The sequence below is a fragment of the Gopherus evgoodei genome, chromosome 14 (genome assembly GCF_007399415.2).
Source record: "Gopherus evgoodei ecotype Sinaloan lineage chromosome 14, rGopEvg1_v1.p, whole genome shotgun sequence".
Taxonomy (NCBI): domain Eukaryota; kingdom Metazoa; phylum Chordata; order Testudines; family Testudinidae; genus Gopherus; species Gopherus evgoodei.
The window spans coordinates 26842341-26867143 of NC_044335.1; the positions used below are offsets into that span (position 1 = coordinate 26842341).

The 24803-nt window shown below is 46.4% G+C and overlaps 2 protein-coding genes across 6 annotated transcripts in view; one reads left to right on the forward strand and one right to left on the reverse strand.

Annotated features, from left to right (window-relative positions):
* NCOA6 (nuclear receptor coactivator 6) overlaps window positions 1–807 on the forward strand; it is a 76174-nt gene extending 75367 nt beyond the window's left edge. For all 3 annotated transcript variants that reach the window (XM_030533511.1, XM_030533512.1, XM_030533513.1), the window contains exon 16: window positions 194–807. In XM_030533511.1, the coding sequence (XP_030389371.1) occupies window positions 194–240 (47 nt within the window). In that variant the 3' untranslated portion in view covers window positions 241–807. The remainder of the gene's footprint in view (window positions 1–193) is intronic.
* A 3501-nt stretch (window positions 808–4308) lies between these two features.
* The window catches only part of TP53INP2 (tumor protein p53 inducible nuclear protein 2), a 58904-nt gene continuing 38409 nt past the window's right edge, over window positions 4309–24803 (reverse strand). For 2 of the 3 annotated variants that reach the window (XM_030533514.1, XM_030533516.1), the window contains exons 3-4: window positions 19572–19917; window positions 4323–15044 (exon numbers count right to left, since the gene is read on the reverse strand). In XM_030533514.1, the coding sequence (XP_030389374.1) occupies window positions 14795–15044; window positions 19572–19917 (596 nt within the window). In that variant the 3' untranslated portion in view covers window positions 4323–14794. Of the gene's footprint in view, window positions 15045–19571; window positions 19918–24803 lie in introns of all 3 variants that reach the window. The other variant, XM_030533517.1, reaches the window with a different exon arrangement.

Genomic DNA, 24803 nt, shown 5'->3' on the forward strand with positions numbered 1-24803 from the left:
ACGATCAGGGACCCATCGGGTTACATGCCGTAAAAACTCAAAATGAGAAACAATCCCTGCCCTGGGGAGCTCACAGTCTGAATTCCCCTCCCCCACAGTGTCTTTTTTAACATGTTAAAAAAAATGCAATGTATGTGCCTCTTTTGAAAGGCTTACTAGCTTAGCATCCACAAATTTTTCCTTTTAATTTCAGAAACGAATGCCAGTGCAATGCAGTCTAAAAGAAGAAAATCCAAGTAAAATACAGCATGGAAACACAAGACTTGCAAATGAGTGTGAATTTACCAATAGCAATTTTGAGTTGTGATTTTTCTTTTTTTTGAAAAAAGAATAAAATTATGTACAGTAAAGTCATCTGAATATTATACTGTTCCCAGTAAGTGAAAGGTTTTTTCTAAAAACAAATAAATGGATATAAAATTGGGTTATTGTTAAACCCTCTGGTATTATAAGATGAAGTCCAGAGTTAGTGCATTAGGCTAATGTGTTGTAAGAAATGCAAGGGAGGGAAAGACAGTTGTAAACTTATTTCTAAGTTTCCACTTTTCATAAAAAAAAAATTAGATTACAGGGTTGCTATTTTTAGATATTAAAATGATGTATTGTGCTGTTGTTTTAAGTACTGTATGTGAATAGCAGTAAGAGGGTTACAGGCAAACCCAGTCTTGTTTGGAAATGTAAATAATTTTATTATAAAGTAGATCTGATGTATTTGTTGTAGAAATGGACCAGTGAAATACAAATAAATTGAAGGGTTTGTATAATGTGGAATCCCTAATGCTCTAAATAAATGTTATTGTCCTATAATTTGGATTGTATTATTATTAGCAGCAGCATACTGTACAGGGAGATTGAATGGATTACTTGAAGCTCTAGGCATTACAAGCTCCTTATTTGGAGCTTTAAAGAGGAATTTGTTTAACCACAAATGAATTAACTAGTGCAGCTGCTGTTGCAAAGCAAGAAAATATTCAAAGCCTACTACCCCAGTCTTCAGGTTGCATTCATTTAATATGGACCGAGGTGCCCCAGAAGATAGCTTTCTCCATGTGGAGATGTTCACCAAGAGGAAGATACTGCACAGAAGGATGCGGTCTGGAGACTTTCTGAAATCTGGTACTTGGAAGTTTTATCTGGGTAAGTATTCTGTGCTCAGTAGTGACTTGTTCACATGTACAACTTAAGAAAGTAGGTCAGCCTTCCTGTGCTGGGAAGTTTTCATGGTAAGAAATTGAGGCCTTGTCTATACTACCGTAGTAAGTCGACCTAAGTTTTATGCTACTCCAGTTACGTGAATAACGTAACTGAAGTCGACGTAGCTTAGGTCGACTTATCGCACTGTGTTGCTGGGAGATGCTGTCCTGCTGACTTCCCTTACTCAGGGAGCTGGAGTGGCTACCAGAGTTGTCTGGAGCGCACTCTGTGCTCAATTTAGGAGGTCTATGCTAGACCTGCTAAATTGACACAACTGCATTGATTGCAACAGTGCCAATCTAGGTAAGTGTAGACATGGCCTCAGACACAAGTCTTCCTAGGTTGCCTGTTACCTTGCACACAGGTGATTTTGACAAATATTGCACCTTGTAAAATATGGTCTGTGCAACATAAAGTGGCAAATAAGCTGTTTTGTGCCAAAAATGCCAAATGTTGATTGCTCAGGAGCTGCCCCAGAAAGCTGAACTTTTTGCATATAAAACTTCAGAGGGAAAAATTCTGCCCTGGGGTAGGGCCAAAGGGCAGTAGATGTTCCCTGTGTTCTGAAACTGTTAACTTCCCCCAGAGAGCCATATTCAGTCATGCTCTTTTGATACCTTGGATTATTGTATAAAATCAGTTTCTCCCTCAAAATGTCTACCCACTCCTGATGCAGAGATACTGCCTTCCGCTGGCTCTTCAATATGGCTCACAGAGATTTTGCCAAAACCCGGAAAAGGGGCAATTATTCTACCTTTTCACTTCCAACTGCCACACTTCTGCTTCCTTGAAATCCTACCATCTTCAACAAGTTAAGATGTAAAACTAAGCTATTTTAATATTTCTGTGTTTTCCTACTTATAAGATCACACAGCACTGGATTTTGTTCTTATTGAAGTTGATGGCAAAACTTCCAGTGACTTTAATGGAATCAGGATCAGACCCAGGAAGAGCTCCACATGTCACTTTCCCTAAAACCTTTCTGTAAGTGGGAACCCTGCGTTTATTTATAGGTTCAGTAAGTCTTGCCTTACATTTTATTTGTTATGCTGGTGAAAACTCTTGGGGTGATATTTGTGGAAACTGAGCTCTACTTTTTCCACAGAACGGGTGCATATTGTGTAATGGCAGGGCAGTCTTCTCCACACAACCCTACCAACTGGCCTGAAACTTGAGGGACTAGACCTATGAGGCAGGGGTAATCTGGTCTCTTACCATGCCATTCTTGGCCTTGCTGCTGAGATTGCCAGCAAGGGGGCCAGTTATGGTGAAATTTTTTATGAATGGAAGCTGGAAGAAAACCACAAGACTTAGAGACCGCTAAACCACCCTCAGATGGGAACCATTTTGGACATTTTTGACCTTGAGGTGAGAAGTGCTGTATCTCATAAGTCATTCAGTACCCCTAAATTCTGTGAGAATGGCTATGACTTAGTCCCCTTTTTTGTTCTGGATATCTAATATAAAACGTATCTCCTTGTTCCTGAAGCACCTCTCACCACTGTTTGGAAATCCTAGACTCTGTGACAGTGGGTAACTCAGCCGGCACCTGTGCTGAGGATTTCCACATTTAAAATGTTGCAGAATGTGTCTTTGGACTGGAGGGTTCTGTTCTAACTCTAGGGCAGTTAGCTGTCAACATGTTGCAAATGTTTAAACCACATTCTACGTGACGTAGACTCCCTCTTTCTTCTCTGCACCCTTCTGGGCTGTGGTGAATGGTGCAAATGCACCAGCCCTTTGCATTATGTATCTCTCTGTGTGCTCTGTAGGCGAGGGAAGCTGATGAACCTCTGCTGGTATAGCTAATTTGAGACTTACATAGGCTGGAAATTGTTTGATCAAAGAGGCAGCCTTGTGGAGGTGATCAGCATAGACTTGCCACCTGGCTTGTGGGAGAAGAAAAAACAAATCTAGTCTGAGTTTCCTACCAACCCTTCTGGCTCATTTATGTAGGGAAATTTACCAGTATTACTAGACCCATATAATTTTACTGCTATAGTCAGTCTGCTAGCTAGTGTCCAGTTCATTCCTTTCCACCCTGTCACTGAGGTTTATCTGCTTTGCATCCTCTCATCTCTGTGCCATTTTCTTTGCCTTCTCCCTTCCATATTCAGCCTCACCAACTGTGTTTCTGATTCTTGCTCCACAGCTGAGGATGCTGCCTCTCTGCCAGTGAGTCCAGTGTGAACTCTGGAAAATGGCACTAAGCCCAGAGCCTCCTGTAAACATGCTAAAATGAAAGCCATCATGTGAATGGGATGTTGTGATAAAGATAAACATACGATTGTGCGGAGATAGCTTAGAAATAAAAACCTACCTCCCACTTTGGATGGTTGCAACATTCTGCAGCTTAGTATTCTTTTGTTTAAGGACAGTATTCTCCACCAAGCCTCAGAAAGGGCCGTTAGTATGAAGACTGTTAACTCAATTTAAGGTCTCCTGCCATTGTACGCAGACTGAAATGTGCTGTATCAAAAATGCATCACTTTGAGCCGAAGGCTTTTATTTTAACATCTTCCAACAGATTCCCACTGTCGCATGGACAAGAGCTGTAATTAGCAGCATGACCCTTTACTACTTTTTAAACTTCTTGCAGGCATGTGACATTGAAATCCTGTGTTCTGATCTGTACTGACAGGTAAAACGCTGGTGCTTCCCTCATTAGGGCAGTGCTTAACCATCCTCTGGGAACAAACATTTGCTGCGTCAGTGAAAGACGCTACCTGATTTTGAATTGTGGATGTAACGAGTTTTACTGCACCTGGTTCCCTTTATGATTTAAAACACACACACAAAGTATGCTTTAAATATATAGATTTTTTTTTAATTTCTTGTGGTTTTCCTTTATATTAGATTTTTTTTTTCCAGGACAGCATTACAATCTAACAACCAAAACCATGTTACATACACACACGCACACCACATAACATGTCCCAGGCAGTCGTGTTCTTCGCTCTGTCAACATGTTGCAAATGTTTAAACAGTATTCTACGTGACGTAGACTCCCTCTTTCTACGAGCCTTGCTTACATTGCTTTAACATGTAACACACAACAAGGACGTATTTTGTTAGCTTTCTGTTTTGAACAAGCTTTCAGTTCCTACAGTATAGTGATGTAGAAAATGTGGGGCTTTTTTTTTTTTTTTGGCTTCTCAAAACCCCTGTTTTAAAAGTTGTCCTGCTATTGTAAGGCATACAATAGATTCTAAGGTTTAAATCACCCTCTCAGCTGAACAGAGCTGGGGGAAAAAACCAACTAGGAGTTTCATCTGCTTGGTCATCTGGGTTGTGTTCTAAACAGGTCAAATGCACACACACTCAAAATTTGTTGCTTGTTAGAGTGGTGGTGGTGTGGAGGGAGGGGAAAGAAGGTGGCAAAACCAGAAAATGTTCTCAAACTCATTTTAAGAAGGTTTAAGGCAACCCTTTCAAACCAAATAGTGCCTCCTCTTTAGATAAGCCTTTGAAAGGAAGAAAGATGGATTTTTAACATACAGTGTGTTTTGGCAAAGTGCTGGTGGTAGTCATGTCATCTTTATACTCTATCTTCACCCTCAAACTGGTGGGAAATCAGATTTTAAGCAGGAGTTCCCAAAGGTGCATGGGGATTTAGGTACCAAAATAAAGGTATTTGGGGGCCTAACTCTGTCGGCTCCTTTGAAAATCCCAGATCTATTTTTTTCCACAATAACATACAGCTGCAGAATTTTTTTTGTATTTAAATTCCCAGTCGTTTTTTGCATAGGACTTTAACTATGGTTTCCTAATTTGTTACCAAACCATGCAAAAGAGTGAAAGGCACATACACAGTCAATACACTATGAAGAGGTATAATGCATATAGGAGAGTATTATGAGTATAATACCTAGTTGTGGGAGTAGAGAGATATATACACACAATATTGCAACACTCAAATGCTACATTACAGATACAGTTCTGATACAATAGAAAAGAATATTACTATGTTGCTGTTACAGTGTGAGCTGTACCTTTTTCTCAGGAACGGGAAAAGCTGGATTTTGAAAGCACAAAAGTGAATTAGATACAAGTTGTTTGCAGTGAGAATTGGGTGTTTAAGATCGTTTGTATTTATGGTCAGCTTTGCTCCCCTGCCCGCTCTTAGGCAAGAAAGAGTTGGGACAGCAAAGACATTTAGGGGTTCTCATACAGGTGGACCCCATACAAGTTACATGCTACTAGGGTGGCTTTTTCCCCTCTACCCACAAGGAATAGGATCTCCCATGTAAAATCCTGGCTCCACTGAAGTCAAATAAAGTTTTGCTGTTGACTTCAGTGGAGCCAGCTTTCACCCAAAGTCTGAATCTCCATGTAGGAAGGCTGAGCAGTGATGGTGGTGGCCATAACAATGGGGGCTAGTGTAGACTCCCTCTGACAGAAGAGCCAGTAGCTCCAGGCAGCTAATGTGGAGAAGAGCACGTGCTGAGCCAGAACAATGAGCCTGACATCTCTCAGAGCCTAATGGGGCAGACCTATTATTAGGGAAGTTGGTGTTGCTCAAGTGGGTTTAGACGGGTGTGGGCTGAATGTTTCATCAGGTGCTAACCCACATCCTCTACCTGCTTGTAAACAAAGGGGGTCGGGAGGTGGAAAGAACTTGAAGCTGCAGGTGTTTATTGAGCAAAGAAGGAATAAGTCAGCATCAGCTTGGATACTAGATGGAGCCGTTCATTTTATATAACCATTTTTTTGAGGAAAATGTGGGATCTTTTAAAATTAAATTTCACGAGCTAACTTTTTAGAAAGAGCCTTTTTGTGCCGGCATCAAGAGCATAAAGCCAGAGGCTACAGAGAGGCCCTTTAAAAATCTGACGCTGTGTTTCTGATTGGCGAGAGTGCTGTCACCCTTTCACTTCTGCGCTCCAAGAGCTGCCCACTGTGGCATGCTCCAGCTGCCAGGCTGCCTTTTTGGGGGTGAGCAGAAAGGGGAGGCAGCATCTCCGCTGTTATGAGGATTCACAAAACTCTCACACGTCAGAACAAAAGTGATTTACTAACCATGGCAGAACACTTCCTCCTCTCACCCCCCCCATTTTTATTTATAAATAGACTTTCTTCTAATCTCCCTATGCCCCCTCCCATTAGCAAAACTCCCAAGCAGTTCAGTGGAATGAGAGCTCGGCCACGGAGGTGTTCACAGAATGGCTGCATCTCTTACAGCTCACAGGAACAGCTGCAGGAGAAATGGATGGAGGTGAACATAACCAGTTTGCCCTTGCCTGCCCTTTCCCTCAAGCTTTGGAAACAGCTATGACCACATTGGGGAATTACTTTAACTTCCCTTCCAGAACGGGTCAATCCTGACATGAAAGCATGCCCTGCCTATGAGCCACTTTTGTCACCAAACTGCAGAATAGTCAAAGGTTCTTCTAGAATGGCATAGAAGAGGCACCTGAAACTAAAGGAAAAAAGACTAGGGTTGGCCTGACTTTGATCCTACATGGGAGTCAAATTGGCCAGAGAGAGGTCAGTGAAGTTAAAAACTGTGGACGAGGAGAAGGAGGCCCAGAGAGTCTAAAGAAGAGGTTCCAAAGGTGCCCTGGGGATACAGACAAAATTCCACATCCTTGACCTCAAGCAGTTTTGCTTCTCCTCCTCTTTTCCAATTCAGTCTGTTTAAAGAGAAAGTAACCATCTGACTTACAGGGTAAGGTGCGCCATCAGTGCAGACAACGGCATCATACTATTCTTTGTACTGTTAGGTATCCATGCCATGAACGAATGGTCACGTTCCTGGAGAAGTTCAGAGCTTGGGGGAGTAGATGCATCATCCAGACATATACTTGTCTCCCATCTTATTTTAAAGCATTCGTGCTCAACCTGGGGCTCTCCAACAGGAGGTGAGAGAGAGAGAGAGTGTGTGTGTGTGTGTGTGTGTCACAACTAGCTAGATGGGTATGGGGTCCCAAAGATTGTTTCTGTTGTAATATAGTTTTACATTATGGAAATGGTGGAGAACCACTATCAAGGGAAGTGAACGCTTTCTTAGCTAGTTTAGTGACCATTGCTGAACCTTCACCTTTCACTGCAGTCATATTTGTCTATTTATTAAATAACAAATATCTGCCATGCTCATTTGTTAAAATAGCCACCTCTTCCATACCTGGAAACCACCAATTTCAGCTCCAATCTATGCAAGGGGGTTGGGCTGGAAATTATCCTAGCCAGATGCCCTTGCAAACGTGGGCTTCTTACATCGCAGAGGAGTTTGGTACTGTGCATGGCATCCCCCCAGGGGTTGGGGGGGAGAAAAGGAAACTGCTCCACATACAGCTACATACGGTTTTAAAATATACAAAGAGAAATAACAGAGTCCTAAAGAGAGGAGCTTTTGGATGAGCTACAAACCTAAATTTGTACTTTGCAATATTAAAAGAAAGGGGCCCCACTGGACCGAATTGACTTTCCTCAAGGCTGGGCTTTCCCAGCAGAGCGGGTGCCTCTCAGAAGTGGTACTTGTAGATGCTGGTTTCCAAGGGCAGCTCTGCTGGCGGATGTGCTTTCCATGGCACCCAGCTTGTCGGCCAGAAGGTGCTGCTCCTCAGCCAAAATGCAGTAGGCAGAGTCTAGCATCACGGACTGCTTGTGTGTTTGTGATCTAGGACTAAATGGTTGAAATGGCTACTGTGACTCGCTTTTGAATTCAGCCCCTGAACCGGGATCACTTACCTTGGAGGTGTGTTATATGCAGAATGCTAGTATACTTGGTTCTACATAAATGTTTTAAAAGAAAGGGGGGGGGGGCATTTCACCCAGCTTTGTGCTGGATACTGTGCCCTGATTGAAGCCAACAGCTAACCTCTTGTTGACTTCAAAAAAGCAGGGCCAGTGGTGTTTTATGGGGCGAAGCGGTTCCCTCATCCCCTGCCACTAAGAAGGGCAGAATTTACTGCTGCATGGCAGAGAATGTGAGTTCTGATTCTGCACCAGGCCAATTGTGGGAGAATCCATGGGCAGGCAGGGTCATCCAGGCAGAGGCTCTGGCCCTGGCTCCCCTGCAGAGGAGCTCTGCAGAAGAGATAATCTGGCCTGGTGAAATGTTGCCCTTCCCATGCAAGTTACACCCGTTGGAGAGGGGTGACAGTCATCCCCCTGGCTCCACCTCCCAGTCTGCCCCTCCCCTCGCATAGAGCCTGACCTGCTGTGAGCGCTCTCCTGGGTCATGTGGGTGGGGGGGGAGGTAGTACCTCACAGGGATCTGGCTCCTAGGCTCTAAAGATGGGCAAGACCTATTTAGATGATCTACTCCCTTGCACCGCCCATGCCGGCTGTGTCCTCAGCATTAGCCCACTGAGAAAGCAAGAGCCAAACCCACCTGGCTTTCTAAACAGATGTGCCCCCAGGACTTTGTTTTCCACCCAGTGCCTTTTTTTTTTAATGTAAAAAAAAATAATCAGAAACAACATTATTCCTGAGAGCACAAATAACCATTGCAGTGCCCCCTCCCCTGCCCCCTTCTTACTCTCAATGCACTTTTTCCAAACCATTTTGCACCCTCCTGACCCTATCCTGCTCCCATTGACTCCACTGGGAGCAAGATCTAGCTCAAGTTTGTGATTCATGTGGAGCACAGATCCGTTGTTAGCTCTGCCTCCAAGATCTTGGCATTGCCCCCAAGCCCTTGGGGGCTTTGATGCCCTCTCAAAATATATTGCTTAAAAATAGCTAGCTAGATATTTCCAATAACATTGGCCTAGAGGAGGAATAAATTGTATTTCAACAATTTCCATGTGATTCCTGGAATCCACACTGCGTGGCCCCATAGCTAGTGAGTGGACACTGCTAACTTTAAATCTGTTACACCGGTGCCATTCAAATTCTTTTCCTCTTCCAAAAGGCAGCCGGTACTAGCAATTCATGCTAAGAAAATAAAAAGACATCTCACTAGGTTTCACAAGTTCCTTTAGGACATGCAGATTAGTATCCACAGCCTCCCAGGAAATAAAAGAATGCATCAGAATCAAATGGTTCTAAAATATGCACTTTTAAAGATCTCAATGCACGTATTTGTCCCTGAGTCCATGCTGTAATTTCCCCTATACAAATAAAAAAGAAATTGAAAACTCAGCATAGCCATTAAAGTAGGAGATCAGAACAACAGCTCCCAGCCAGAGGTTGGTTGGTTTGTTTAACCTTTCAGTTGGGAGCATCACACAACTAACCACAAACTGGAAATCCAAAACCAACACCGTACATCCACTCTTGTGTTCTTTAAATATTTACACACGTGCACACAAAGGTTCTGTGTTTTAAGCACCTTTTTGTTTGTTTTAAGATAGGAGAGCCATCCAACCTCAGCGTGAAGGGCTCTGGTTGATCGTTAAAGAACTAGGACAGGAAATTTGGTAGCAGACCAGTACTTCTAGTGATGGCTGCCAAGCACAGTGTGAACACACCTCTGTCACAGCATTAGATGTTTGGTCACACTTTATAGCAGGTGCATTTCTAATCAGCTTAAAAAGGGTTAATAAATGATTCACAGATACTATAAACATATTACAGAGAGGACAGTCTGTGTTTTAGATGCTTGTAAGCCATGGTGATAGTAACCTAGTGACCTAACAATGATTTCACCTTTCAGTAAAACATTATTAATCATTGATTAACCCTTTCTAAACTCTTGATATAAAGTGGGATGGTAGTTTTGCTTGGTTTCCCCTGCTGACTAGGGATAACATGCAGTTGTGCGGAACAGTGACATCCAAGCAAAGTTCCTTGCATTCTCCTTCTAAAACAAAATACAACTTTAAACATTAGAAATGAGCCACCATTGAAACAGGCAGTCGGGCTATTGGACTTAGTGACTCTGTTTTAACAGCACTTAAGGGCCCAGGCCGGCACTAGTGAGGGCGACTAGAGCTTTGTTATTGACTTCAATTGCTGCTGGATCAAGTCCTAATTGAGTAGTTTTTGCTTCTCGCTGTCCTGGACAATTAGTGAGGCTGGAGGCTTTTAAAGAGGGACGTCTCTTACTGGGAGAAATGCTTGCGAGCAGCTTAGCAGACACAGGCATTGTAAGGTGTACAAGGTGAGTAGCATTCCCCAAAGCAATTTGTGTTTCTAGGAAGCTTTGCTCTTGCACGCTCGGTCTCTCTTGCAGCCATTCAGCACTTGTCTGATCTGCAGGACACAAAGGTCAGCTCCAAATATCACAAGTGTTATGGGGGCTTTGGGCTCCGGGCCTGGGTGACGACATGTTAAATTTGTGACATCACTGTCATTTGCAGGGTGCCTGCAGCATGTCATAAGTGGAGGTGTAGAACTGTGTAACAGTAACAGGTAGGAGCTGGCCGGGAGGCAGAAAATTACTGACCTCATACAGCTCTTTACTGGTGTCTGCTCCAGCAAGGAAATCTCCCTCTAAAGCCACCTTATGTGCATGAAACAGCCTAATGCTGCAGAACACATTGACCAAACAGCCTATGGAAAGGAGAACTGAACAGGGGATGCAGGGAGGAGGAGACTTGATCAGCATCCAAAATTTAACCCTGTTCCTAAGCTGCTGATTAAAAAATTCTTCTCTCTGACATGGACATTGCCGAATTTAGGAAATGGCTCCTCCTCACCTCTGCAGGAACTTGAGTCAGCGTTCATGTAAAATGCACCAGTCCCAACTTGCATCAGGGCTTACTTGAGAAAAAGGCATTTAATAGAAAACCAAGAATATGAACGGCTGTAAATGACCCATCAAGTCAAGACATTGCCAGTCTCTGGTAAGGAGTCGGCTGCAAATGAAATAATAGACGTGTTGCCATCTTTAACACGCTCCTGGTGGGACCTTCAGCAGTGAGCAGATGAAGTTCTATCACAGCACTCCCTGCTCCAACACGTGGAGACAATGTGGAGCTGCTATCAAACGACAGACAGGAGTGGGGATCATCCAGACCATGGGAAATAACACTGGCTTTTCAAGTTCTGCCTCTTAACTGCTGTTAAGCCATCTTGCCAAGAGATCTGTGCACATGAGCTCGGCTGCCTCTCCAGATGCTGACAAAGGTGCAAAAGCAAAGAGGAACAATTGATCCTAGCAATATGGGAATTTTGCCCTTGACTTCAATGAAAGGAGGGATCAGGTTCTAAAAAGCAGGTTCCTGTTAGAGATGGGCCCAAGCTACAGTGCTTAGAGCCAGCTGGAACATCAACAAGGTTTGTGTGTGCTGAGGGGCAGGGAGTTCAAGTCTAGCATATTGGTTGGGAGCTATCTCTAGTTACCATAGTCACCAGTGATTCAATCAGAAATAGCTGCCTGAAGCATCCTTTCCATTAGTACAGGATGATGTTACTGTTTTTTAATCTTTGCAAGGCACTGCTCTTATTTCTCTAAGCGGGTTAGAATTTATTTCCATGCTGTGTGAGAACTTTCTGTTCAGTAGTGTCATGAGGGCAGCAGGGCTTTGAGTTTGGAGACACTAATAATAGTCTTGTGCAGAACTTTACAGAAGCCAATCTGGGAGGAGAGTTATAGAGGCAGTGGGGCTGTTTCAAACAATGGTTGATTACACTGAAGAACAAAAAATATAAAATATATTTAAAGTAATCCCGTTTGTGTCTGTATTTTTAGAGGCTCACCTGGCACCTGCATTTTAGCTAAATCCTGCAGGCAAAATGATATTAGCCACTCCCCGGGCTAACCAGGTCTGTTAGCATCCATTCCTGGAGGCTGCTCATTGTAAGTTTATTTCCTCTCAAGAGCTCAAATATGAGACATTTTAAAAGCAGCACTCACATGGTGGAGGCCCACCGTTTACAATTATTTTTAAAAACACAATTTCTCAAATCCTACTATGAAGGTAAAGGTTTGAATAATGGTTTAGAAGAATTCTAGTGAAAGTGGTTTATTTTTGTAGCTCAACGTGGCTTTGCATGGTGGAAACTCAAACTCAACAGCATTGTGCAAATGCCGAGCACTGGACCGCAAGCCTGCCTGTGAACCGGAAGTGGACGGTCTAGTTTTGTTCCCCCGGGGAGTGAAGTACAAGCAGTAAATAAAGAGTATTAATGGAGGAAAGTGATTTTCAGACAGCTTTGCGGTTTTACTAATCTGTATTATTAATGTACAGGGTTTTTTAAAATCTTGCCAGTGGCCTTTTAAGGATAAACATGTTGGGCCAAACCCAGCTCCGGTGTAGCAGCATTAAAACCACCAGGGATGAATATGGCTATTCATGACACAGGGCACAATCTTTAGTGCAGTTAACCGGGGGTTACTCTCTCAGCCCATTCTGACTACAGAGATGAAATTCCTCAACTGGGCTGAACACTTGGAACCTTATTTCCCATCAGAAACTCCCTATAGTCCTGTATTGACTATCAGACTAGCGAGCATTAGGCGTGCCTGTAACAGTGGAATCGGGGAGCTACCATATATACCTCTTCTTCGGGGATATGTATCTTTTTCCATCCGCGTGGGAACAAGATCTGTGCTATGCAGTTCTCGGCCTTGGGCTTGTACCTTCTCAGCTGCTCCAGTTTCCATCCTTGTTTCTTGTCTTGCCCTCTCTCCTCCTGCCTTTCTTTTCTCCCCAATCTCTCTCACTTCCTCTCATTTCACATCCTTTCGCTACCAGCTTCGACATACTTTACTACCTCTGTTACTATTGCACAAGCCCCTTTCTGGGCTGCCCTCCCAATCCCTAGCTGGGGCAGCAAACCACAGGCCATTATACCAGCGTGAAGGAGAACTGCCATGCCTGGGGGGTTGAGTGATGGGTTATGTCCAGCCACTAGCTTTAGGATCATGCTGAAGAAGTATCATCTGCTGAGGCAAGACCCGTCCACTGGGAGTAGCTTCTCTAACAGCTCCTTGGAGGTGGTGGGATTTACACAATGCTGCTTTGCCTGTTTATATTCCAAGGGCCCAGATTTTGACCGAAAGTAAAAAACGCCAAGATCTGTTTCGACATGTACAGATCACTGGCTTCCCCAGGGCACCAAAACCAGCGGAGGCCAGGGAGAGCCTTTTGCCAGAAATCCAGTGATTTGGACGGACCGAGGAAATGACAACCCAGTCTGCGGGGCAGGCCTCCTCGTTCATTGCTCAACCACTGACTCTGAAGATCTAATATGGTGTTTACCGCCAATCAGATAATCCACTCCCATAGACTTCTGCCCGGCCTGTTGCCTGGAATGAGAATTCTTTCTTTGAGCGGATGAGGGCTTTTTGAGGGCTTCATTATTGTAAAATGCAAGTAAGTCATTGCGGGGTTTGTTTCTTGTTTTTTGCCTGAGCTGGTGAATGTTCCTGACCATTTCATGAGGCAGATTTGTTCAGACTTTCTAAAGACCACCTGATCTCTACCCTGTGTTCCACACACAATAATCTGCTTAGAGCTTTGACACTTGTCCATTAAACAAAGCTGTTTGGAGTGAGTGGGCCAAACATATTATAAGACACTCGACTGTAACCTGAAAGCACTGGAATAATAAAATGGACTTTGCACTCTTTTTAAAAGGCTGTGGGGAATTAAGGGCTGCAGTAATACTGCACAGGCTTGATTTCCAGAAGCACTCAACAGCTGCAACTCCCATGGATTTCAGATGGAGCTGTGGGTACTCAACACTTCTGAAAATCAGGTCTTAAATACTTGCTAGGAGATGCTCAAGCATGGCACCTCTGAACAGACTGCTAGATAATAAAAGCATGCAAGCAAGGATCATCAGTAACACCACAATCCCAGCTCCCAGGTTAATTCAAAGAAAGGATCTAATATACAATCCAGTTTTTAAAGGGGGAGGGGGACCGTCCTTATTCCACATAAATTGTTACATTTTCCTGGAATTTGGGCCAATTTTGTTGTTAACTTGTTCCGGTTTGCACTTGAACCTGGTATCTCCATTTGTGACATCACAATCTGTTCCATGGAGAAGAGTGTGATGTCATAAAGAAAGGCACTGATGTCACAGGCTCCCAATACAATGGCAAGGGACAAAGGAAATGATGGGGCATCTTCACCCTCCCATAAATTCAGCGTAACATTGGTGTTAAGCTTAGTGAAAAGTAGAGCATTCACTGGGAACACCAAACTCGGATTCAAATACTGGTAACCGTTGCAAGAGAAGCTGGAAGAACTTACTCAAGTATTGGGGAGGGAGGGGGAAGCTGGGGAAATACCTCCCATCAGAAATCATTTTCCCGAGGATAACTGGTTGGACACAAGTTTTTCCAGACACTTTAGCACTGATTCTTTTAAATCGTTTCTTGACATTTAAAAGCTGTCCCCCAGCGTTGTTAGGTTACGTGAGGGTGATGTGCTGGCCTTCTCTCCTGCTCAGCACCAGAGCAAAAGCTGCAGTGGTGGGGAAGAGGGGAGTGCCAGGTATTGAAGTGGAGAAGGAAGAAAATAATAGGTAAGTAAATATATGCTAGTGTAAAAAGGGGAGTGAAACCGAAGGAGAGCCCAGCAAGGATCTGGTGTGGAGCATCACCAGTTCAGAAGAAATTGAAAAGCGTCTCTCATGGGGTAGGTTTATTCCAGAGAAAGGATGAAGACACCTCCACTGGAGAAAACATCGCAAGATGGGACGTGAAGCTTGAGAGTTAAAAGGGTAATGCCCCACGGTGCAGACTTCCTGAAGTAGTTTAGTAGTTGTACTGGCGCTGGCATGGTTGGTAGACAAAGCTGCCCTGGTGTTTGGCCCGCCGGGGGTGGCGTTCTCTGGCGCGGTTCTGCCGCTGCATGACCTTCTGACTGAGCTTGTGCTTCTCCACCAGCTGCTTTGCCCGCTGGATCCGACGGACTTGGCTGACCTTCTCCAAGATGGCAGCTTTCACTGTGAGAGAGGTGAGGTGGTGCGGGGTGCGGCGCTCCAGCCGGGGTTCAGGCACATCCCTAGAAAGAGAGAGACACATGTTAGTTAATGGTCAAGCTCAGGATGACCTCAGACAGGTGAGACACCACTTTGCATTTCCTCAGGGCACGAAGGGGTCAACTGCCAACTGGAGTCACACATGAGACTCCTGACAGCTCCCTTCTGAGTCAAATGTGCAAATGCCCACACAACAAAAGAAGAGATGAGCCCCACGGCATGCTCAGCACAACCAAGAATTGTTCCGTTGGTGGTTGCATGTGGTACTGTGGTGATAGCACCATGGAAATAGAGCTATTTTTCCAAGATCAGTATGGTAGGTTAATTCTTTAAAATGCTCGTATTACCCTGGCTGACATCCACTTAACAACCACTTAGCTGGATTTGCGTGCGTGTCTCTTACACACATACAGGGACAAATTTAGAAGAGATTCTAAGGTGGTTTCTTCTAATCTCTCAGCATGCAAATTACTCCATTTTAGGCTCCCTTTGATTTAGTAATTGGCATTTAATTGAGACCCTTCCCCTACTCATCACCTCTGAATTTGGCCTGCTGTCTCCTGAAAGCAACGCTGTTCAAAGCCCCTTACAAGGCCAATGGAATTATGAGTGAACTGCTCCAAAGGCCAATCTGCAATAAGCAGAGTTGTTAAAAGGAACAGGACTTCCCCAGATCAAACGATTGGCGTGATTAATCCAGATTCCATTAGCACAGATGACTCACGGGGAGAAGAGAGCTTCAAAGCCAGCTGCTCGGTCAGCAGAAGTTCTCCTCCAATAATGAGGGAAATCAAGGGCAAATTGAGCTCATTTCCTTCCTACTTTTAACTATTATTTGTAGCCATTTTGCTTTGTATTTTACCCTCTGCCTTCAAACTTTCACTGACTCCAGCCAGACTGGAATTTAGCCCTCTGAAAGAGGAGTTTGCAAAGGGCAAATGAAATCCCAGCCGATGATGCTCAGCATCGTCCTCGAGATTTGCCAAGGGAATTCACTGTTGCACTGGGCCACGCCCCTCTGTGGTGCTGTATAAACAGTAACGATGTATTTGGCCCATGCTCCTATGGAGTGTTAATGCCAAAAGCCAACAAGCTCTCTGGCTGGCTCATGGCTGGGTCTTAGCCAAGTTTGCCTTTGGTGTGTATGTGCTGTTGTGATACTCTGGTAACACATCCTGAAACACCAAGCAGCCTGCATAGCTTGTAACTTGCCATGCAGCTGCACATCCGGGCATTGGTTGTGAACTCTGCGGCTGCCAATGGGAGAATGTGTGGGACTGGAAGTAAGGATGGTGCGATCTCCCAGGAGGGTCCCCTTTCCTGGAAAAGCAGTGGGCTTTGGTCCCCTCTCTTGGGTTATTTTTCTGCCTAGGAGTGTGCGGGGGGGGGGGGGGTGACGGTTCGGTGCCCAGGAGAGCTCAATTTGCAGGAAGAACAGAATTCCAGACTGGAGGATTTTGCGCTCAGAACTAGAACTGCACTGCAGGACCAGGGCGAAGGAGACGTAGATGAGCTGAGATGAGGAGGAAAAGCCAACAAATATCTTTCCTAAAAGAGCCAACGTGGTAAATTCCAAGACACCCAGCGACAGGTGAGTGGAGCCAAGTCCACTCCAAAGCCTTATTGCCATAGGATCACTTTTTCAGTGTCTGGTTTTCTGCTGTAACGATACCGGTGGTATGACTGAAAGTGTGTGCCCACACTGTGTGATCTACACCATCTTAAGATGCTTCCCTTCTCAGTCACTGCCTTCACAAAGCTCTGTACTTTCTGGAAACAGCTGCACACCATTCTGAACAGATATCCCCGTGCAATGTTCTGCTCCTAGGGGCCCAGCATTCTGGGCTTTTTCTTACAGTGCATTGTGGGGTGTCTATTGGAACCTACTGGAATTCGGGCTCAAATGAACAAACTCCCATGATTCCCTTCCTAGCATCCCGTAATTTGTCCTTTGTTTGAGAACAAGCACTATTTCTAAAGTCCTGCCCAGCAGTGTGGAGGAAGCACTGCTGAGTGCCGTGACCCTGACTGTCATTAATACGAACAAACTGCTCCACACACGTATGAGCAGCCACACAGCCAGGTAGCTTTGGATGGGTTAGGAGACAGCTGCAGTGTCACAGGAGGGCTGGCCCCTTTAAATGAAGCAGGTCCAGTCCCCCTGTGCCAAAACAGATGCTCTACCTTTGGCCAGTTCAGAGGGCGGAGCAGCACCTGGGGCTAATAAGGATCACGGAGGAGATCTCTGAAGACAGCTGTAGGAGGTCCTTGGGGAAGGCAAGGGAGCAGCGGAGGGGCTTACCAGCTGACATCTCCTTGCTGGAGAACTGGAGCCAGAGGACTCAAGGGAACAGTGGAAGCGTCTCCCTGCTGGCTTTCCTGAGAGGTTAATGAAATAGGGGGATAATGAATGTTCCCCGGGTGAGGACGAACTCCCAGCTGAGAAGTCAGTGAGGGGGAAGAGGGGCTTCGCACTGGGAAAAGCAGAGTTGCCCTCCAGCTGGGTGTCCTGGCAGAAGGACAGGAGAGGGCCTATGAAGAGCCCGGGCGTTGTGGAAGATGCCGGTGCGCAGTATGTGTTGCGTCAATGGACTAGGTGCACTGGGATGATAAGTGGACTACGTCTGGGGACTTTTGATCTGGATTATTTTCACTGTTTGTAATAAACTTGCCCCAAGGGGCAGGGGATATGATTGAGGCAAGACAGCCTGTCATGGAGTCCTTCGAGGGCTGAGAGGGGAAGTGATGGTAAGCAAGGTGCTAGGGTACCCAGGTGCAGGGGCACTTGGGGATAAAGTGGAATCATTCACGCACTGTGATGCTGTGTCAATATGGCCAGAGGAGGAGGATGAAACTGAACAGTTATTTCTGTACGACCCTTTCCTGGAGTGAGTTCACTGGACTGAGCTCTGCATGTAGGCTTGGCAAACTAGCCCTGACTACTACTTCTGGTGTATGACTTCTGAGTGCAGAATGAATGAGTTGTTGGGTAAGTGATGTAGCCACTCTATCATGGCAGCATCATCCAGGGACATCAAACACGTCCATCCATCATCAAGATGATAAGGAGTGCAGTCCATAACCAGATGGCACGCTCTTTGTTCTTGAGCTCCACAGGGATGGGATGGGGAGATCAAGAAGCCCCACAGTAAAGATGCAAGTTAAACTGCCCGTGACCACAACATAATGGGACATGGGGGACATATCAGGATGCTTCAAGCAGGGAGGACAATCCTGACAACTTGGCCAGTGACCTGCTAACAATGTTACAGCATTGACTGGTGGGACAGGATAGTAATGGAGAACTGGTGATGGCAGCACTTCAGGATGTGGGAAGGCTCCTTTCTGCGAGACTTGCATGGAGTTCACTCCAGAGCTGCAGCAGTGGAACACCAACAGGAGAGCTGCCCTCAGCGTGGAGAAGTGTGGGGTCACCAACATCTAGAAGCTTGCCACTCTTGATTGCTACCTGTCAGGCTGCTGTGGGTAGATCAACTATTAGGGCTGTGAATGGAGGGTTCCCAGAATTGTATAGGAGGCATGGATGGGACCCATGTGGCTATTCCTGGCCACCACACTAGTCCTCCGAGTTCATCAACAGCAAGGCCAAGTTGATTACTGTGGAACATTCACCACTATGAATGTGGGGTGGTCTGGATTGGTCCATTATAGCAGAGCTCCTGTGCTTTCCCGCTTTGCTGGGCATGTCCCGGGGTGCCCCATCTCCTGCATTTGCTCTGCCAGGTCTTGGCATTCCATTACTGCTGTGCAGAAGGTCCTGGACATGCTCCTCTCCTCAGAAAGCGAGAAGTCCAGGTCCTCCTGACAGGTCCATGTGGAAACACAGAACATAGTTTGGTATGTGACTCTGAGTCTGTAAACTCTTCACAAGCTGAAATTGCAGAGGGGCATGCCAGGGTGCCCGTTAAACAGGGAGAGGACAGCCAGTCAAGGTGCCTCCAAAGCAATAGAGGGCAGGCAGGGAAACAGACAGGCCAGTCCAGGCATGAAGCTATGCAACGTGGGACAGCAGTGGGACAACTGCCAGGACCGGTGTAAGTAATCCGAAATAGAGAGGCACCCACATTAATCTTAGACCATATCAACTCTTTCCAGCATAGAGTTTGCTCACTTCCAAAGCCAATGAATGAAAGCGGGATAGGATCCCGGATGAAAAAAGCAAAACAAAAATCCTTTTGTGGATGCCAAAAATTAATGTTATAAGGAAAGAATGTTCCCTTGGAGACAAGGCTGTAGAAGCCATGGACCGTCCCCCCACCCTTAATATGAAAGTCTCTCTTTAGTGTTTTAGCCAGATGGCATTGCCTGGATATCTAGCCACTGGGCAAGGCCTGTCCCCCCAAACTGCAGCTGTAACTCCAGCTCTGCCACTGATTTGCAGTGTGACCTTGGGCTAGTCTCTTAACGCCTCCATTCCTCTGCCTCCCCAGCTGGAAAGCAGAGATGATGATACCTGTCTGCCTTTGCCATGGGCTACAGACACACCACGTACTATTATTACTATCCGCAACGTCCCAGGCTGGACTCACCCTTCACTGATCGGTTCGTCAGGGCTCTCCCTTTCCACCACAATGCTGTTGCTGGTGACATAGACGGACATGCTGGGGTGTTCGATCAAGAGGTCCTCCATGGGGCTGCTCTCCAACCTGACGGGGTCGGGGCCTTCTGCAGTAAAACAGGGGGGAGGGGTGACAAACCAACTCTCGTCCATCAAGCAGGGGTCGGGCTGGGAGGGCACGGGCCTGCCGACACAGTCACTGAGTGAGTGGGGAGACGAAGTGGTAGGTGGGGGGGACCCAGGACAGGACTGGGAAGTGCAAACGGAATCCCTCTCACCTACCCGCTGCTCTTCGCTTGGGGCTGAAGTGTAACTAGCTAATGAGAGACGAGAGCCACCATCCACAAGGTGGGAGCAGCCAAAAAACCAGGGTCGTTTGAAGCCATGCAGAGTGGGGGCAGGGCGGGGGGGCAAGCAGGGGGAAGAATAAAGAAGCAGAGAGACACACACACATACAATATACAGTGGGTGGGGAGGGAAGGAGAGGGGGAAGGGGGGAGAAAAAGGGGGCATTATTAGTAAAAATGACACCCCAACAGCATTACTGTTTTCTTTCTTTTCAGTCGATAAAACCTTTACCGAAGTATAAACCACCATGCAAAATAAAAACACCACCACAGCACAGCCACCTCAAGGGGCGATGCAGCCAAGCATCCGCGTGCCCAAGGGACCGCTAAGAATGATGAGAGCACCGACAGGGAAAAGCACGGGGGACTGGTCTCGCTTGTGCTTTGCTCTCGGACAGATGTGCTCCGTCCGCCCCACCTAACCCAATCGCAGCCTGGCAGGAGTCAGGAGGAAACATCCCTGCAGGGCTGCTTCCTCCTTCCTGTGGCCAAGCGGAGCATTCCGAAGGGCTAGGCTACGCGGTTATGGCAGCACTAGACTCGAGACAGGGGACTCCCTTCCAGTGCGCCGGCTCCCTGAGCTGGTTACTGGTGGTGGAGGTTGACAGTGTATTGGAACTGGATTCTAAACCTGGACTGTCTACACTTATGTGGCCAACACTGTAACTGAGCACTGTATTTTAACCAGGGCCCTGGTCCCCATCATAGCTGTGATGTTGATGGGGCCTTCCTAAGCCTAAATGGCAGCCGTGTCATAATTTATGGAGCTGCTCAGAATCTGTTAGTTCCTCTCCCTGTTTCTTGTCATTGGTTTCTTGCAGCTCAGGTGGAAGAGTGTGATTCCAGGGCTCCCTTGCTCTGATATTAGCTGTGTTATAGCAGAGAAGATGTTGTTATGGCTAGGTTCAGTCAGGACTGCTCCGAACTCTGCTGAGCTCCTCGGTGTGCTTCAGGCTGGTCTAGTGAAGGGGGTGTCCTTCTGGTCTAGTGGTCACTGGTCTAGTGAATGGGGAGCCCTGAGCAAAGATCTATTTGTGCAGTCTAGTGTTCGACCCCTCTGCGGGTTGGGGTGTGAGTGAAACCTGAGCAGCATGTGTGTCTGCAGCAAGACAAAGGGAAGGAAGAAATATGAAAGCACAAAGTGCTGGGCAGACTTTCCATCACTATTTTGACACTGATGGCTTCAATTAGTCCCATCAATGATGCATCTGCCTACAGTGAGCAACTGTGGTCCAGTGTGGGCTGGGAGAGCTGAGACCCAGATTTACAGCTTTCCCTTGTCACTGAATCACGAGATGACCTTGGGAAAGACCATTCATCACTCTGCCAGCTGTAAGGCGTGGTTAGTAACCCGTAGCCTCCTTTGTAGACTGCTTGGAGAGCGACGGATGAGAAGTGCTCTATAGGTGCTAAGCATTAATTTCTTTCAGGCCAGCATGAATTTTATGGATGATCATAATAATACTGGGAAGTGGTGTGGAGAAGTGGTTAAAGCAAAGCAAAGTCACAATCAAAATCCTGGCTGCTGTCCTCTGTTTTGCCATTAACTTCCCGTGCGACCTTTGACAAATGACTTAAACCCTTTGTGCCTCCATTTTTCCTTCTGTACAAAGGGCGGAATAACTCTTTCCTTACAGGGAGTTGTAAAAGGCCTGGAGAGCTTCAATAGGCATCATCTTTTGTAAAATTCTGAGAAAAGAATCATTTAACAAAATGCTGGGTCAGTTGTTCATGAGACAGGACGAAAGGGGCGATGGTGTTTGGGCTGGGAGAGTGCAGCCAATGAGAGACTTCATTTCAGGGGACATATTTCCAAAGGGCTTACGCTGGTCCAGAGTTAGACTTCCATAGAGCAGGAAGTCATTCTCCCGGCCCCTGGATATTGGGCTATTACTAGTTGTCGAGAGGCCCGGCTGGAGATCATTTAGTGACACAAAGACAAGTGCGGAGTGGTTTGGGTTGCTTGTTTTTTTTTACTTCTCGGAACCTCTACTGCTTGAGCCAATTGTGTAACTGGGAGAAGAGGAGAGGATCTGGCTAAATGAGCCTCTAATCCACCAAGCACTTGGGTTCCCATGGAGGCTTCCTTCCAGACAGGCAATAAGTGTAACTGCCAGGAAGTGGGAGGGGAACCTAAAATTCCCAGGTGAGCTGCAGTTTTCACTGAGCACACAGATCAGAATGGCCTATGGTTTTGCTCTTGTGGTACTCAGCCATTCAGGTTGGGCAACCAGCACCATGTGCGTCATCCTGCCAGGTCATGGGCATTGAGGACTCCGCTTTTGCACAGACTTTTCATGCCTCCTTTCCCAACCTGTGACAGGGTGCCTGGCCCTTTAAAGGGAGAGAGGGCTTAGCCCACCTGTGACACAGCTGATTCGCTGCCCCAGGTGGAGAAAACGAATTCAGTCATGTGAGAGATGGTCACGTGATTAAACCAGGATGGGAGGGTTAGACAAACAGTGGCATGTGGACAGACAGGGGGAGACAGTGAGAAGCTGGAGAAGAGGGAAGGTGCGGGGTGTAGCCTCCAGCAGCTCAGAGAGCAGGAAGAGACAGCCTCTGACGTTGGGGTGAAGAAGGCTCTTCTCCAGGGTCAGGAACCTATGTGAATCTGCACAGCCTGGGGGAGAAGGCCTGTGACACGCCTCAGTGGGGCATGATGGTGGAGAAGTACAGACAACAGACCCTCAGGTAGGGGGAACTGGGTCCAGCCCGAGTCTGGGTGGAAAAGTGTTTATTTGGGTTCAGCAAAGAAGAAGCCAAGCAGAGGAATTTTGTTTTAATTTTTTGGACTGTGTGGAATTCTTAATGGGCCCTGAGCAGAATGGAAAACTGAGGCAGGATGCAGCAGAGCCACTCCGGGCCATGAGGCGTGTTTAGGAGGCAGCATACCCAGCTACAAGCTTTCCTCTCTCCCCACCTACCCCAATAGATTCTTCTTCCCCCTCCTATCCCCACTGAAGCTTGAAGACGCTTCTGTCCATCCTGGCTCAAGCTGCCTACTGCTGCTCTCCTGTCTGCCCCAATTCGCTACTGGCTGCTACACCCAACCCCCTCTGAAAGCTGGGCCTGGACACTCAGGGTCTAATTGGTTCCTCAGTTGTGTGAGGATCTCACAGAGCCAGCCCTAGATTGGGGCTGGAGGAGGAATGGAGGGACCCATTGAAATGCTCTAGCTAAGTGACCCAGCACACACACACGAGGCAGTGAATGAGGGACAAAGACGTGAGTAACATTTAACCCTATGTAGGTGGCTTATTGGGCCTTTGTCGTTACAGTTTTAGCTCATAGGGTGGACCTGGCCAGCTTAGCCTTCAAGTGTTTTGCATAACTCCAGTCTCCAGGAGAGGGCTGGAATAAATAGATCCTTGACTGGCAGGCAGAATGCAGAGGAAAAGCTCATCAGCCTGTGATGCATAAGAACGGCCCTACTGGGTCAGATCAAAGGTCCATCTAGCTCAGTATCCTGTCTTCCAACAGTGGCCAATGCCAGGTGCCCCAGAGAGAATTAACAGAACAGGTAATCATCAAGTGACACCATCCCTGCCCATCCTGGCTAATAGCCATTGATGGACCTATCCTCCATGAACTTATCTAGTTCTTTTTTGAACCCTTTTATAGTCTTGGCCTTCATAACAACATCTGGCAAGGAGTTCCACAGGTTGACTGTGCACTGTGTGAAAAAATACTTCCTTTTGTTTGTTTTAAACCTAGTTATTGTGTTATGAGGAGTAAATAAAACTTCTTTATTTACTTTCTCCACACTTCAGTCATATCCTCCCTTAGTCGTCTCTTTTCCAAGCTGAAAAGTCCCAGTCTTATTAATCTCTCCTCATACGGCAGCTGATCCATACCCGTAATCATTTTTGTTGCCCTTTTGTGAACTTTTTCCAATTCCAATATATCTTTTTTGAGATGGGGCGACCACATCTGCACAAAGTATTCAAGGTATGGGCATACCATGGATTTATATGCAAGGGACCATTGGTGGGGTTCAGGCAGGAAGGCAGTGGCCCACATGACATCGACAGCTGGTTGTTAAGGGGACTGTTTAGGGCATGCATGCATGTGCCTGACAAGTGGGGATTCAGGGCCTGTCTTGGAGTTTCTATCAGTTTGACAAAATCTAACATTCCCCCATCCCTGTAAACCATCATAGGCTTTTAGGCTACCTGAAGGAGCTGCTGGTCAACTGAGCCAGAGACACTCACAGCAGGGTGGCTGAGCTCGGGTGCCCCAGAGACCTCCCCACAGCCAGACGTCTCACGCTGCAGACCTGACCTCCTCCACCCAATGAGTCACCAGACATCCAGCAGAGCCAAGGAATCATCTGGCATTTGCAGGCCAGACCAGCCTCCCAGTTAGTCCTCGCCCACCACCATCCCATGTACCCCCTCTTGATTCCCCAGGAACGCTCTCCTGGCCATGCACTGCACTGTCTCCTCCTTCCCAAGACATGTAGCCCAGTTTCTTGCTTGGAAAAATTTGGTCGCCCTATTCCAGCTTGTTTCTGTGTCAAGTGCCAGTGCTTGCTAAAAAACTGGGAGGTAAGGTTAAAGTCTCATCCATGCTGTGATCTTTAGACCCATCACCACCACCTGGGCATTTTCATAAGAGCGAGGCCAACCCAAGACTTCCAAGGGAGGCGCAACGCCTGATCCCAGGGGTCTAGCTCACCGCTAGCGAGACTAGATCTTTTGAGTCTCTTTCCATCAAGCAAAGGGTGTCCTGCTGATAAAACAACCAGGACTTGCTCTTGTACCAGTTGGTAGCTTTATTCTTAGTCTCTTTCCAGGATATCTAAAAATATCTGAAAAGGAAGAGTGACTGTGGTAAAAAAAAGAGGCTGCTGG